Source organism: Lygodium microphyllum, chromosome 30, assembly GCF_053477565.2.
Source record: "Lygodium microphyllum isolate KBCC chromosome 30, Lygodium_microphyllum_v1.1.10, whole genome shotgun sequence".
NCBI classification, from domain to species: domain Eukaryota; kingdom Viridiplantae; phylum Streptophyta; class Polypodiopsida; order Schizaeales; family Lygodiaceae; genus Lygodium; species Lygodium microphyllum.
In genome coordinates, this window is record NC_141164.1 from 39,995,136 (window position 1) to 40,007,241 (window position 12,106).

The 12,106-nt window shown below is 39.5% G+C and overlaps 1 protein-coding gene across 1 annotated transcript; it reads left to right on the forward strand.

Moving 5' to 3' along the window:
- Positions 1 to 1,344: 1,344 nt before the first annotated feature.
- LOC148009762 (uncharacterized) lies at positions 1,345 to 2,399 on the forward strand. The gene is made up of 2 exons (XM_087673431.1): positions 1,345 to 1,705; positions 1,798 to 2,399. The coding sequence occupies exons 1-2, from the start codon at positions 1,566 to 1,568 to the stop codon at positions 2,348 to 2,350; spliced, it is 693 nt and encodes a 230-aa protein (XP_087529557.1). The 5' UTR covers positions 1,345 to 1,565; the 3' UTR covers positions 2,351 to 2,399.
- Positions 2,400 to 12,106: the final 9,707 nt, after the last annotated feature.

The window sequence follows — 12,106 nt, forward strand, 5'->3', positions numbered from 1 at the left end:
ATTGGAAGTTAATGCACGTATGTTTAAATTTAATGCATTGGAAGTTAATCTAATGTCATCTAGGATCTTCCATTCTTTTTAATTTTTAAGATAAGATAAGAATAGTTGATATGCACTTGGATGTTGACGTATGTGTTTTGCGCAGCATGGAAGAAAAAAATGCGTCTGTAGCAAATGTTGTGCAGTGCGCTCCCAGTGTGCAAACGAATGTGTGCAAAGGGAAAGAGGTTATAAGGAGGAAAGCAATTCGTCGTGCACTTAGGCATGTTGGAGGATATGAAAGTTCTGTTAGTTTTTTGAGATTCATTCATCGCTTCAATGGGCTTGAGAAGCAAGTGAAGGCACTGTTTCGACGTCAAAGGGCTTCGATTCCTCTTGGTGAAAGCATTGATAGCCGTCTACAGAGGATTGAGAGAATTTTGGAGGAGAAATACGAAGGGAACCTTTGTGATGGGGTGAGGATACATGATGAGTTGGAAGAAATCAAGGGTTACATGGGCGAGATATATGAGCATGTCCGAAAGTATTGGCCACGTATTGGATCCTTGGATGATCATGATGAGAAGATGAAAGATCTTATTGACAGTGCTGGTCGTATAGAGGATGGCGTATGTGAGTTAATTGCTCACAAGAATGAAAATGTTTCCCTTGATGTGCAACTTACTTCTTTGAAAGTTTCCCTTAATAGGTTTTCGGCAATGTTAACCCAGATGAATCACCGTGTGGGTTCATTCCCTTTCACTCGAGAGCATTGCCCTTGATATGCAATTTGCTTCTTTCAAAGTTTATCTGGATAGGTTTTTGACAGTGTTAACTTGGATGAGTCGCCGCTGCATAAGCACATCCTTGAAAACCTCCATTTTGAAAAACATTGTCCATCTCTTTCAAATTGAAAATTGCTACATACTTGATATATATAATCTTTGTAAGACTTTTTAAATGAGTTGTGTAAAGACTTCTTAAATTGATGAAAACCTCCATTTTAATAAACATTGTCTATCTCTTCTAAATTATTAAGATTTTTTTATTTTTGATCTCAGTTTGATAGTTTAGATTTTCATATTTTCACCTTGGTATTCATCTTTGGATCTTTAACATGTTTGAGCCTTTGCCAAGATCTATGTATGGATCTAAACGAATGAACATCCATTAGTAGGGCTTGCACACACAGCGAGAGAGAGAGAGAGAGAGAGAGAGAGAGAGAGAGAGAGAGAGAGAGAGAGAGAGAGAGAGAGAGAGAGAGAGAGAGAGAGAGAGAGAGAGAGAGGGAGAGGGAGGAGGTAAGGCATGGCTATATATTTGGTGAGTGTCATGTGTACATGTGGATGAATGGACATCCATTGAAGAGGGGAATCATTAATTGGATTTTGGTGAGCACTGTGTATGTGTGTACCCATGCATGATTATTTACACGTGTTCGTGTATGACTGTTCTTTTGTCTTGGAGTCCAACACACTTTCAATTTAGGGTTTTCAATTGGAAATGTGTTTGTCTTCAATGGCTTTGAGATTTGAGGTTTCTCTGTTGGGACTCTTATACTTTATTGAAAGTTTCGTGCAGTCGTCATGGAACAAAGCAAAGCTATGGACGATGTTCCAGACATAGTGCATTCGACTCCATTGAATGCAATTGATTTGGTTGAATCAAAGAAAACAACGACAACATCATCTCTTCGACGCTTGCCTGCTTGGAGTCGTTCGCATGGGTATGGGAGATAGTTGTTATTCTAATAATTGTATTTTCACCAAGCTATTTTGTTCTTTTTTTGAAGATAGTCATTTGTGTATTTTGTTGCAGCCAAAATGTGGAGTTTAATAGAGTGAATAAAGTTAATGTGCGAAAGATGAAAGAAGTGGCGAGGCAACAGGGAGGCCATGTTAGTAAATTCACAAGGACATCAACGATCCAAAGAAACACAAAGGCTGCTTCAAGTTCTTTGGAGTTTAAAAGCCTCGAGACCAAGATGGATGAGTTGATGGAATTGCAGACGAGTTTATCCACACGTGTCGATCATGCACTTGCTATTTACTCTGCAGAGTTGCATGAACAAGCTAAGGGTTTATATGGTGTTGTGTGCGAGACAAAGCACACCCAGAGTGTTCTTCAACAAGTGTCGAGTGGTTTGGGCGGTGAAGTAAGAGAACTTTCAGCAATTGTCTCTGAGACAAGTAGGTTGATGAATTTGTTGTTGAATGATATGTGGGCATCGTTTTGGGGGCATGGAGATGATCGTGAGCCTATGATTTGCCAGAGGGGTTGTCGACTACCGTTTTTGCAGTTCCAAATGAATGTTAATAGGTTCAATGCCTTGCTACAACAATTGAGTCGTCAAATGAACGGTCCCAATTGAGGAGGATTTACTTGGCTGAGGCTTATGATCTATTATCGTCTCGCTTATATCTTGCTTGGAAGTGCTTGGACCAATATTTTTTTTGTAATGATGTGTGCTTCCTTTTTGTGAAGCTTATATTGGTTTTAATGTAACGATGTGATATTCTCTCTCTCTCTCTGTATGGTTTTAATGTAAGAATTCTATGGTCTAATTGTAATATTCTCTCTCTCTCTCTCTCTCTCTCCAGTATTTGGTTTAATTTATTGGTTCGATTTATTGATCTATATCTATAGTAGTTTATTTATAGATATAATTATTATGTCTTGCAATCTAGAGAGAAACTTCATTGGTTTTTGCTATGTAGTATGTATCAAAGAGTAATATTTTCTGAAAAATATGTTTCAATGTCTAGAAACTTGCTATGTATCATAATAAGATTGTGTATTTTTTCTCTTTTCAAGAGTTTGTAAATATTAAGTACATTTTTATTTTTAAGTATATTGTCTCTTTCTTGAGGTTTGATCTATAGAAATACTTATTATGTCTTGCAATCTATAGAGAATAGTTCATTGATTTAAAAATCCTAACGCTTTATAGTTTATTGCGCATTCATGTTGAAGAGTAATGTTTGGGTTTAAGTTATAGGTTGGGGGATCATGCGTCGGTTGTATATAGCTTTTTTTTTTCTTTGGGTTAGATATATCTAATTGTATAGAATATATAAAAATATATGATGATTCTAATTTTGACTATCGTTGTTCCTTGCACGTACGAGGATTGTGATGATTTAAATTGTCGTACTATTTTTTGGATTATGTGATTCGAGATTGATTTTGCTTTTAAGTCTTTTTGAAAATATACTATTCCCAATCAAGACTCTCCTTGAAATAATGCATGTTTTCTCTTGATGTGCAGGCTCTGTGAGAATCCAAATAATATGGGATTAAATAATCAGAGAACTAGCAGGGATTATGTGTTGCGTATTCATAGGCATAGACTCAACTCCACACGATATAGACGATGACAAATTGCTAGGCTTAGGGCTCAAATGGCAGGACATGACCGGAGGGGGTATAAAGAGATGTGTTCTACTATAGTTGAGTGCCGGAACGTTTTGCAAGGAGGGGCTCTAAATCATGATAGCTTGATTCGTGAGAGACTTCACAGCTTGATTGAGCAGCAATTTGCTAATGATTATAATTGTGATGTTGAAAATCACCAGAACTTAGGAAATGCTGTGATTAATGAGTCACGTGTCAATAATGTACCGACCTTTAGTGCTCGAAATGGAGGTTTTTGCTCCATTTTACATGCTTTGCCTGCAATGGATATTCATCCTGCAACTACAATATTGCTATTTCAAGACCCGATTGTGCATTCCATGGGGAGTCTTTCTGAGATGTGTGAGCGATGTTCAGCTAAATTGTGGAGATGTGAGGCTCAAGTGCAGGGGTCAGTTTTGTTCGGTAAACATTGTTGTCGAAATGGAAAAGTAATGTTGCCACAGTTGCAATATCCACCACAACTATTGCATGATTTGTTGCATGGTATGCATCCTCAAAGCAGAGTATTTAAAAATAATATACGAGCATATAATAGTGCTCTTGCATTTGTGTCACTTGGTGCCAATGTTGATGAGCTTTTGCCTGTTGTGGGAAATTCTTATACCTTTAGAGTGCATGGCTCTATTTATCATCGTATAGGCTCTTTGATTCCTAATGTGCAACGACAGGAAAGGCCAAGATTTGCACAACTTTATGTTTATGATACTGAGCATGAGTTATCTAATCGGTTGGATGTTATGCCTAATTTATTGCCAAACTTGCTTGGGGAGCTTCAATCTATGATGCATCAACACAATGCATATGCACAAGCTTTTAGATCCGTGGGTATGCAATTGCAAAATAATCCCTTGCATGATTTGAGAATGACTATTTTTGGGGTTCAACATGCTAATAGACAATACTCAGTTCCAGTGGCAACTGAGGTTGCGGCTATCATGCCAGGACAAGGCGATGAGAATACTCTTGATCGTCGAGACATACATGTTTATAGTCGGGATGGACGATGTATTGCTATTTCAAACTTGCATAGGGCATATATGCCAATGCTATACGTCCTTCTTTTTCCTATGGGTGATGATGGTTGGCATGTAAAGGTACCTTATAGTGGTGTTAATGTTCCAATTAATATACATGGATTATCTAATAAGGACTGTGTTACTCAGATGCAATTTTATGCATTTCGACTACAAGTGCGTGAGGACACTGAGGTGTGCATGTTGCGGGGTGGCCGATTGTTGCAACAATTTATTGTTGATGCTTATTGTAGTATAGAGCAATGTAGGTTAGCTTGGTGTCGTCAAAATCAATCAGTTTTACGCTCGGAAGTTTATAAGGGCTTAGCAGATATGGTGGGAGTGATGGATGATGGGCCGATGGGGATTATTGGTGCCTCTGTTGGTAAAAGGGTGGTTTTGCCGTCTTCTTTTACTGGTGGGCCAAGACACATGTATCAGTTGTATCAGGATGCCATGGCTATAGTGCGAAGTAAGGGAAAACCTGATCTGTTTATAACGATGACATGTAATCCAAAGTGGTTAGAGATAACTAATGCTTTGTTGCCTGGACAGACTGCTTATGATCGTCCGGATTTGACTGCTCGGGTATTCCATAAAAAACATGCTGATATGATGCATACATTGTTGAAAAGGAATCTGTTTGGAAATGTTGCAGGCTATGTTAGTGTGATTGAGTTTCAAAAGCGGGGGCTACCACATTCTCATACTTTGCTAATTTTGGAGCACGCTTTTAAACCCTCTGAAGCATGCCATTATGATAGATTTGTTTGTGCTGAGTTTCCTGATAGAGAAAAGTTTTCAGCTTTGTTTGAAACTATCTCAAAATGCAATGTCCATGGTCCTTGCGGTGTAATGAATCCCAAGAGCCCTTGCATGCGCAATGGTCGATGCACTAAAAAATTCCCTCGGAGATTTGTGAATGTGACAACTGTTGATAGCTCTGGCTATCCTGTTTATAGAAGACGAGATGATGGAAAGACAGTCACAATAAAGGGTAATACTATTGATAATCGATGGATTGTTCCATACAATCCGTACTTGAGTAAAAAATACAATGCACATATAAATGTTGAGGTATGCTCAACGGTGGCAGCTGTCAAGTATTTGTATAAGTATATATACAAGGGACATGATCGTGCAACGATTAAATTTTCTGTTGGAAACTCAGGATTAAATGGTACGACCTTTCGTGAAGTAGATGAGATCGAGAGTTATTTAGATGCACGGTATGTTTCTGCTTCGGAAGCGTGTTGGCGAATATATGACTATGCATTGCACAATGAGAAGCCTGATATACAGCGGTTGCAGGTGCACTTGCCTGGTGAGAATTATGTGGTGTTTCAAGATACAGACAATATATCACATGTTATGCAGAATGAAGATATCAGGAAAACTACTCTTACGGAATGGTTTGTGTGCAATAGTGTTCATCCAGAGGCTAGAGCTATACGGTATCAAGACTTCCCGATGTATTGGGTGTGGAATGCACAACGAAAGGTATGGACGAAGAGAAAGCGTGGAAATACGTGTGGTCGAATATACTTTGTGCCGCCCACATCTGGTGAGCGTTATTACTTGTGAATGCTCTTGACAGTGTCTCGAGGATGTATGTCTTTTGATGATTTGCGTACTGTTGGCAACGTGGTGTACAACACCTTTAAGGAAGCCTGCATTGCAAAGGGCATGTTAGAGGGTGATGATGAGTGTGTTGTGTGCTTGGAAGAGGCTGCATCTGTACAAGTTGGTGCCCAGTTGCGTGCTTTGTTTGCTGCAATTTTGGTCTTCTGTGAGCCTGCACAGCCTGGTCAGCTCTGGGATAGGTTTATGTCACCGATGGTGGAGGATATTTTGTATAAGTTACAGCTAGAGCATGTGCATATATCTTCTGCAGTTCTACAACAAGAGGCATCAAAGAGGGCTTTATTGCATCTTCAGGATCTTTTGCGACAGCATGGGCGAAGATTGTCTGACTTTGATGGATTGCCAGAACCTCATCGAACAGATTCTCAGTTGTGTGCTAACCCTCTTTTAGAAGATGAATATGCATATGATATACTGGAGCAACGTAGAGTTTGTGTTTGTATGGAGGCAATGTTGAATGATGGACAGAGGGTTGCATATGATGCAGTTATGGGTGCCATTGGTGGAAACTTTGGGGATGTTTTTTTTTTGGATGGTCCCGGTGGGTCTGGAAAGACGTTTCTTTACAAGTGTTTGCTTGCTAGGTTGCGCAGTGATGGTCATATAGCATTGGCAACGGCATCATCTGGCATTGCTGCTTTGCTTCTGCAGGGCGGTCGTACTGCTCACTCAAGATTTAAAATTCCATTGGATCTATGTAATCGATCCACCTGTAATATTCCTGTTCAGAGCGATCTTGCTCAACTTCTCAGACAATCGAGCCTTATTTTATGGGATGAGGCTCCCATGATGCACAGGTTTGCATTTGAAGCTGTTGATAGAACTTTAAGAGATATTATGGGCTGTAATAAACCATTTGGTGGAAAGGTTACTTTGCTTGGGGGTGATTTTAGGCAAATCTTGCCCGTCGTGATGAAGGGCTCTCGTGAAGATATTGCTAATGCGGCACTGTGTTGCTCTCATTTATGGCAGTATGTTAAGGTGCTAAGGTTGTCTGGGAATATGAGAATGTCAACCGTTGGTGGTGTAATGGATAATGGATTTGTTGGTTGGATTCAAGGGATAGGGGATGGAGTGGGTATTACGGAGAATTGTGATAAGTTACATATTCCATCTAGCATGGTATTGAAAGGGTGCTCTATTGAAACCTTGGTTAATAGTGTGTACGGTGAAGTATCCGTGGTGAGAGACTTTGGGGCATATTTTAGTGAGCGTGCTATACTTGCAGCACGGAATACAGAGGTGGCTTCTTTGAATCATTGTGCATTACAATCGATGCCAGGAGAAGTTGTACAGTACTATAGTGCGGATTCAATTGCAGAGACAGGTGATAGCTCATTTTTATACTCTGTAGAGTATTTAAATACATTGGATCTTGGAGGTGGATTTCCTCCCCATCTATTGTTGCTAAAGATGAATGCATCTATTATTCTGCTTAGGAACTTAAATCCAGCAAAAGGTTTGTGTAATGGTACACGGTTGATGTGTAAGGCATTCAATAAAAAAGTGATAGATGCTGAAATAATAACAGGGACAAATGTAGGGGAGCGAGTTTTTATTCCTAGGATCACTTTTATTCCTGGTACCTTGCAGTTTCCGTTTGCTATGAGGCGGAGGCAATTTCCTATTCGATTGGCCTTTGCTATGACAATCAATAAGTCGCAAGGCCAGACATTGTCTGTTGTTGGTCTTTACTTAAAGACACCAGTATTTACACATGGACAGCTGTATGTTGCATTTTCAAGGGTGAAATCCTCATGTGGTGTGAGGGTGTTATTAGATGAGGATGGAAGCACTGTGAATGTCACGACGAACATTGTGTACAAGGAGGTACTTCAAAAGATGCAATGAGGTGCATTGCTTTTTTGCAAAGATGCATACGGAGATGAGTTTTTTGGAGAGTGGAAGATATGCTTGCATTTTTTTAGAGATGTATCTATTGAATTTTGATGGCTTCGTAGTCCTTGCTTGGTGTGTAGGTGAGATAGCCTCAAAGCTGTATTCGGTTGGCATATACTCGATCGTAATTGAGTATATATTCCCTGCACTGTATATAAGTGTTTGCTTGACTTTTGCAGATGCCTACTCCAAGCTGGGGTTATTATCCAGCTTCTGAGTATCAGAAGGAACTGCAGTGTAACTTGCGCGCAGTGACAACGGATGATATTATAAGAAGAACGCTTGCAAGGGTCATTGAGCGTTTGTATGATGATGTCAACATAGAGATTTTACTTCCAGTCTTTATTGAGGTGGTGCATTGTGGGTATACTCAATGCTTTCGAGTGCATATGGGTGAAGCTGAGCAAGACAAGAGGTTTCGGCGATCTCACACTGATAGAATACCAAGGGGATGGTCGACGTATGAATTTAAGGATCTCAGTTGTTTTGTGACGCTACATCAAGCTGTGACAATGCCTGCCAAGGGGTTTGCAAGTGTTAAGCCAGGTATTGTTATTCCAATATTAAGTGATCTTTGTCAATATTGTTGGATATGTTCATATTTACGTTGTGAGCTTTTAAAATTTTAGGTGCAAGAAAGAGAGGAAAGACTATCATGTCCCCTGTACCATCACCGGGACGAAGAGTGGCAATGGGACTTGCTTCTCCTGAGCATGCTGTGTTGGAGGATGGAATTTTCCCCAGTGATTCCTCAAAGAAAAGAAAGCTTCATTTTGGTTAGGCCCGATGAAAAGTTTCGACATCTTTGTAGCGTTTGGATGTAGATATGTATCTATATCTACTTATTATAGGTGTAGATACTTGGATTTATGGTACAAAGTTTTCGGCTCTGAAGCAAGGTTTGGTTTTGGGCTTTACTTCACCTATCTGTATTTGATGCTTGGATATGCTTAAACTTTGTGGTTCCTTTCAGCGTAGCAATGTTATTTCTGATTGTAACGTCGAATGATCATGAAGAGCTACTTCTAGCTATTGCGCATAGCAGGTGTTGTTGTTTTAATGTTGAGTGGTGATTGGACTTGCTTCGCCTGGCCATAGTATATTGAAGAGCGGAAATACTATTATGTCCCTGTACCATCAACAAGACGAAGAGTGGCGATCGGACTTGCTTTGCCTGGCCATGCTATGTTGGAGAGTGGAAAATTTTCCAATTATTTCTCAAAGAAAGAAAAGCTTCGTTTTGGTTAGACCCTATGGGAACTGTAAATTTTTTTGTAACATTTGGATGTAGATGCATAGGCACAATCATGGAGTGACACTTTGTGGTTTGTTGATACTTGAAATTGTGGTGCAAGGTTATTGGTGTAGTCTCTAGGAGAAACTTTGGTTTCGGGCTTTGCTTCACCTATGTGGGTTATTAATACTGGGAGTTTGCATGCAATGCTTGGACAAACTTAAATTTGTGGTGTGGCCCATATATCTTTTATTTGTGGTTTGTTTCACCGTAGGAATGTTATTTCTCATTGTAACATCCAAGGATACAAGTTGTTTCTATAAGTTTTGCAGAGCAAGTATAGATACAAGTCTATAAGTTTGGTGCATGGTCATTGCATGTATATATGAGTCTATGTACTCCTTGATGCAAATGCATATTTGGTCTTTTATACATGAGAGAGAGAGAGAGAGAGAGAGAGAGAGAGAGAGAGAGAGAGAGAGATGTTCCATACATAGTGCATTCGACTCCATTGAATGCAATTGATTTAGGAGTGATTGAGTGAGTGTGGATAGAGGGGGGAGGTGTAAATGGGATGAGAGATAGAGGGGTTGTGAGTAGAGGAGAGTAAAGCATGCGATGTTTTTGTGATAGCATTATCCACTGTGCGATAGGGAAGTGAAGCTGCCGTGCGATATAGAGGAGAGTAAAGCATGCGATGTTTTTGTGATAGCATTATCCACTGTGCGATAGGGATGTGAAGTTGCCGTGCGATATAGAGGAGAGTAAAGCATGCGATGTTTTTGTGATAGCATTATCCACTGTGCGATAGGGATGTGAAGCTGCCGTGCGATAGCACGGCAGCTTCACTTCCCTCGCACCCCGCTTCGCGGCAGCGAAGCTGCCGCGAAGCGGGATAGCGTTCCTTGCGCGCGAAGCGCGCCAGGAACGCTAGTAAGTCTTCATGCAATCTTTAATTTCCTTATTTGGTACATGGTCGGATTGTTGAAGTGCTTGAAAGGGATGTTGTTGCACAAGGCATTGTGGGCAAAATTCCAAACTATCCATTTAATAGCAATAAATACATTGATTGTGAACGTGATTGTTTTTTGGCTTTTCTCTTCATGCATTACTTTTCCCATTACCCAAATAAACGTCCCCTTTTTTAAAAACTCATATCCCTTATGAGTCTTGATAACTAATGAGCTAATAGTTTGAGGCCATGCACTTAATCCTTATTGACAAAGAAATGATTCACATGTGCACAAAAGGTTTACATCATGTACACAATTTTTTGTTGATGCACATCACCATTGAAATGTACATGTAACTTCTTGTGTGAGATAGATATGGGATAACTAGCTAGATATGATGTTTGTTAGCAAATGAATATTGCATACTAGGACATCTTGATTTAGTATTATGCTTTATGAATGCATTATCTTAAAGCTCACCTGCATTTGTATCCTCTTGAGAATTGTCCTTTGCACGTAGAAAGTGAAAACATCACTTTTGTTTTATTGGAACCCTAACCCCAATATTATATAAGCAATCATGCTTATTGGTACCCTCTTCTCCTCTCTCATGTACACATAAAATACATGAAGTATATATACAAATGTAACAAGTACATATAAGGGCGGCTCAATAGGCATTTATACTACCCATCATTGTGTTTTGTCTTAGTTTCAAACCTATACATATTTCAATTTTACTGGTTGGTATTTTGAACACATGCTAATTGAAGCAAGTGGTAAGAAGGCATGTACGATTCTCATCCCAAAAGATGATGGCCTAGCACTTAACATTTGAGATCAGAAGTGTGAGGCCATGGTTTCAAGTCTTGCTAGATTCATTGCTTGGTTGGATATCTACGTTGCATGATGTACTTGTGCTAGTTGGCTCTTGGTGCTGTGAACACTTAGTTGGTCCTCTTTCTTGGTAGGTTCATTGAGATAAGGAGGAACCCAACTTTTGGTGTTCATTCGATTTGTGAGCTATCCTCTTTGTTGTCAAGAAGAATGGCAACAGCTCTTGGCTACTCTCTTGGATAACATTTGGAGGAGGCGACCTCATTGTGGGCATTTGAGTGTTTGTGTCTTATCTCAGGAAAAAGAAAAGGCTTACATGAATCTCGACTACTTGAGTGCATTTTGTACTTAAAATCTAATTCTCAACAGATAACCATAGTTAGTTGGTCACTTGTGTTAGTTTTCCTCAACAATAGGTATAGGACTTGTGACCATTATACTAGATGTTGAGTTTGATCATGTCATATAATGCTAATAAGGAAAACAAGAGAAATTACTAGCCTTGTTAGTATTTTTTATAAAAAGAACACCATAACACCTATCAAAATAGGGCCCCTTACATTTCACACAAACTAGTGGAAATAGAAATATGGCATAACTAGAGAGTGCACCGACATTTTGGTGTAAAAGTATTGTGTGGCCCTAAACACATTGTGTAAGGGAAATTTGCCTAAATCATTCAAACTAGGACATTTTTTCCTTTGGCATTGCATTTCAAATAAAGGGTTTGGTGATGTTGGGTGGTGTGATCACATTGGTTGAAGTGGCAACCACCAATGGAGGTCATGTCTAAAGATACCTGGCAGGTTACCACTTGGATGGGTCAAACCTCAATGGCTTGGTCCCAAGCACCTACCCTTCTCTCTCTCTTCATCTCCCACAAGCCACATAAATAGGTCATAATGTCTTCTTCATTCATGCTAACTTTTGAATCCAAAACAATATATTTAAAACATATGTTTGTTAAACTTTCAATAATCAAGTCTATATTTTAATCAGTCCAAAGAATTACATGCCATGACCACATTAATCTTACCACTTAGTTGTGGCACCAGGTGCCTAGTTGAGGCCAAATCCATACATCTATTGGACTTTATGGAATTGGATGACACTTAATAAAACTTGAGTGT

Coding starts and splice junctions, on each gene's coding strand:
- LOC148009762 (XM_087673431.1), top strand. CDS start 1,566: ATGGAACAAAGCAAAGCTATGGACGATGTTCCAGACATAGTGCATTCG. Junction 1,706..1,797: donor GCTTGGAGTCGTTCGCATGG/GTATGGGAGATA, acceptor ATTTTGTTGCAG/CCAAAATGTGGAGTTTAATA.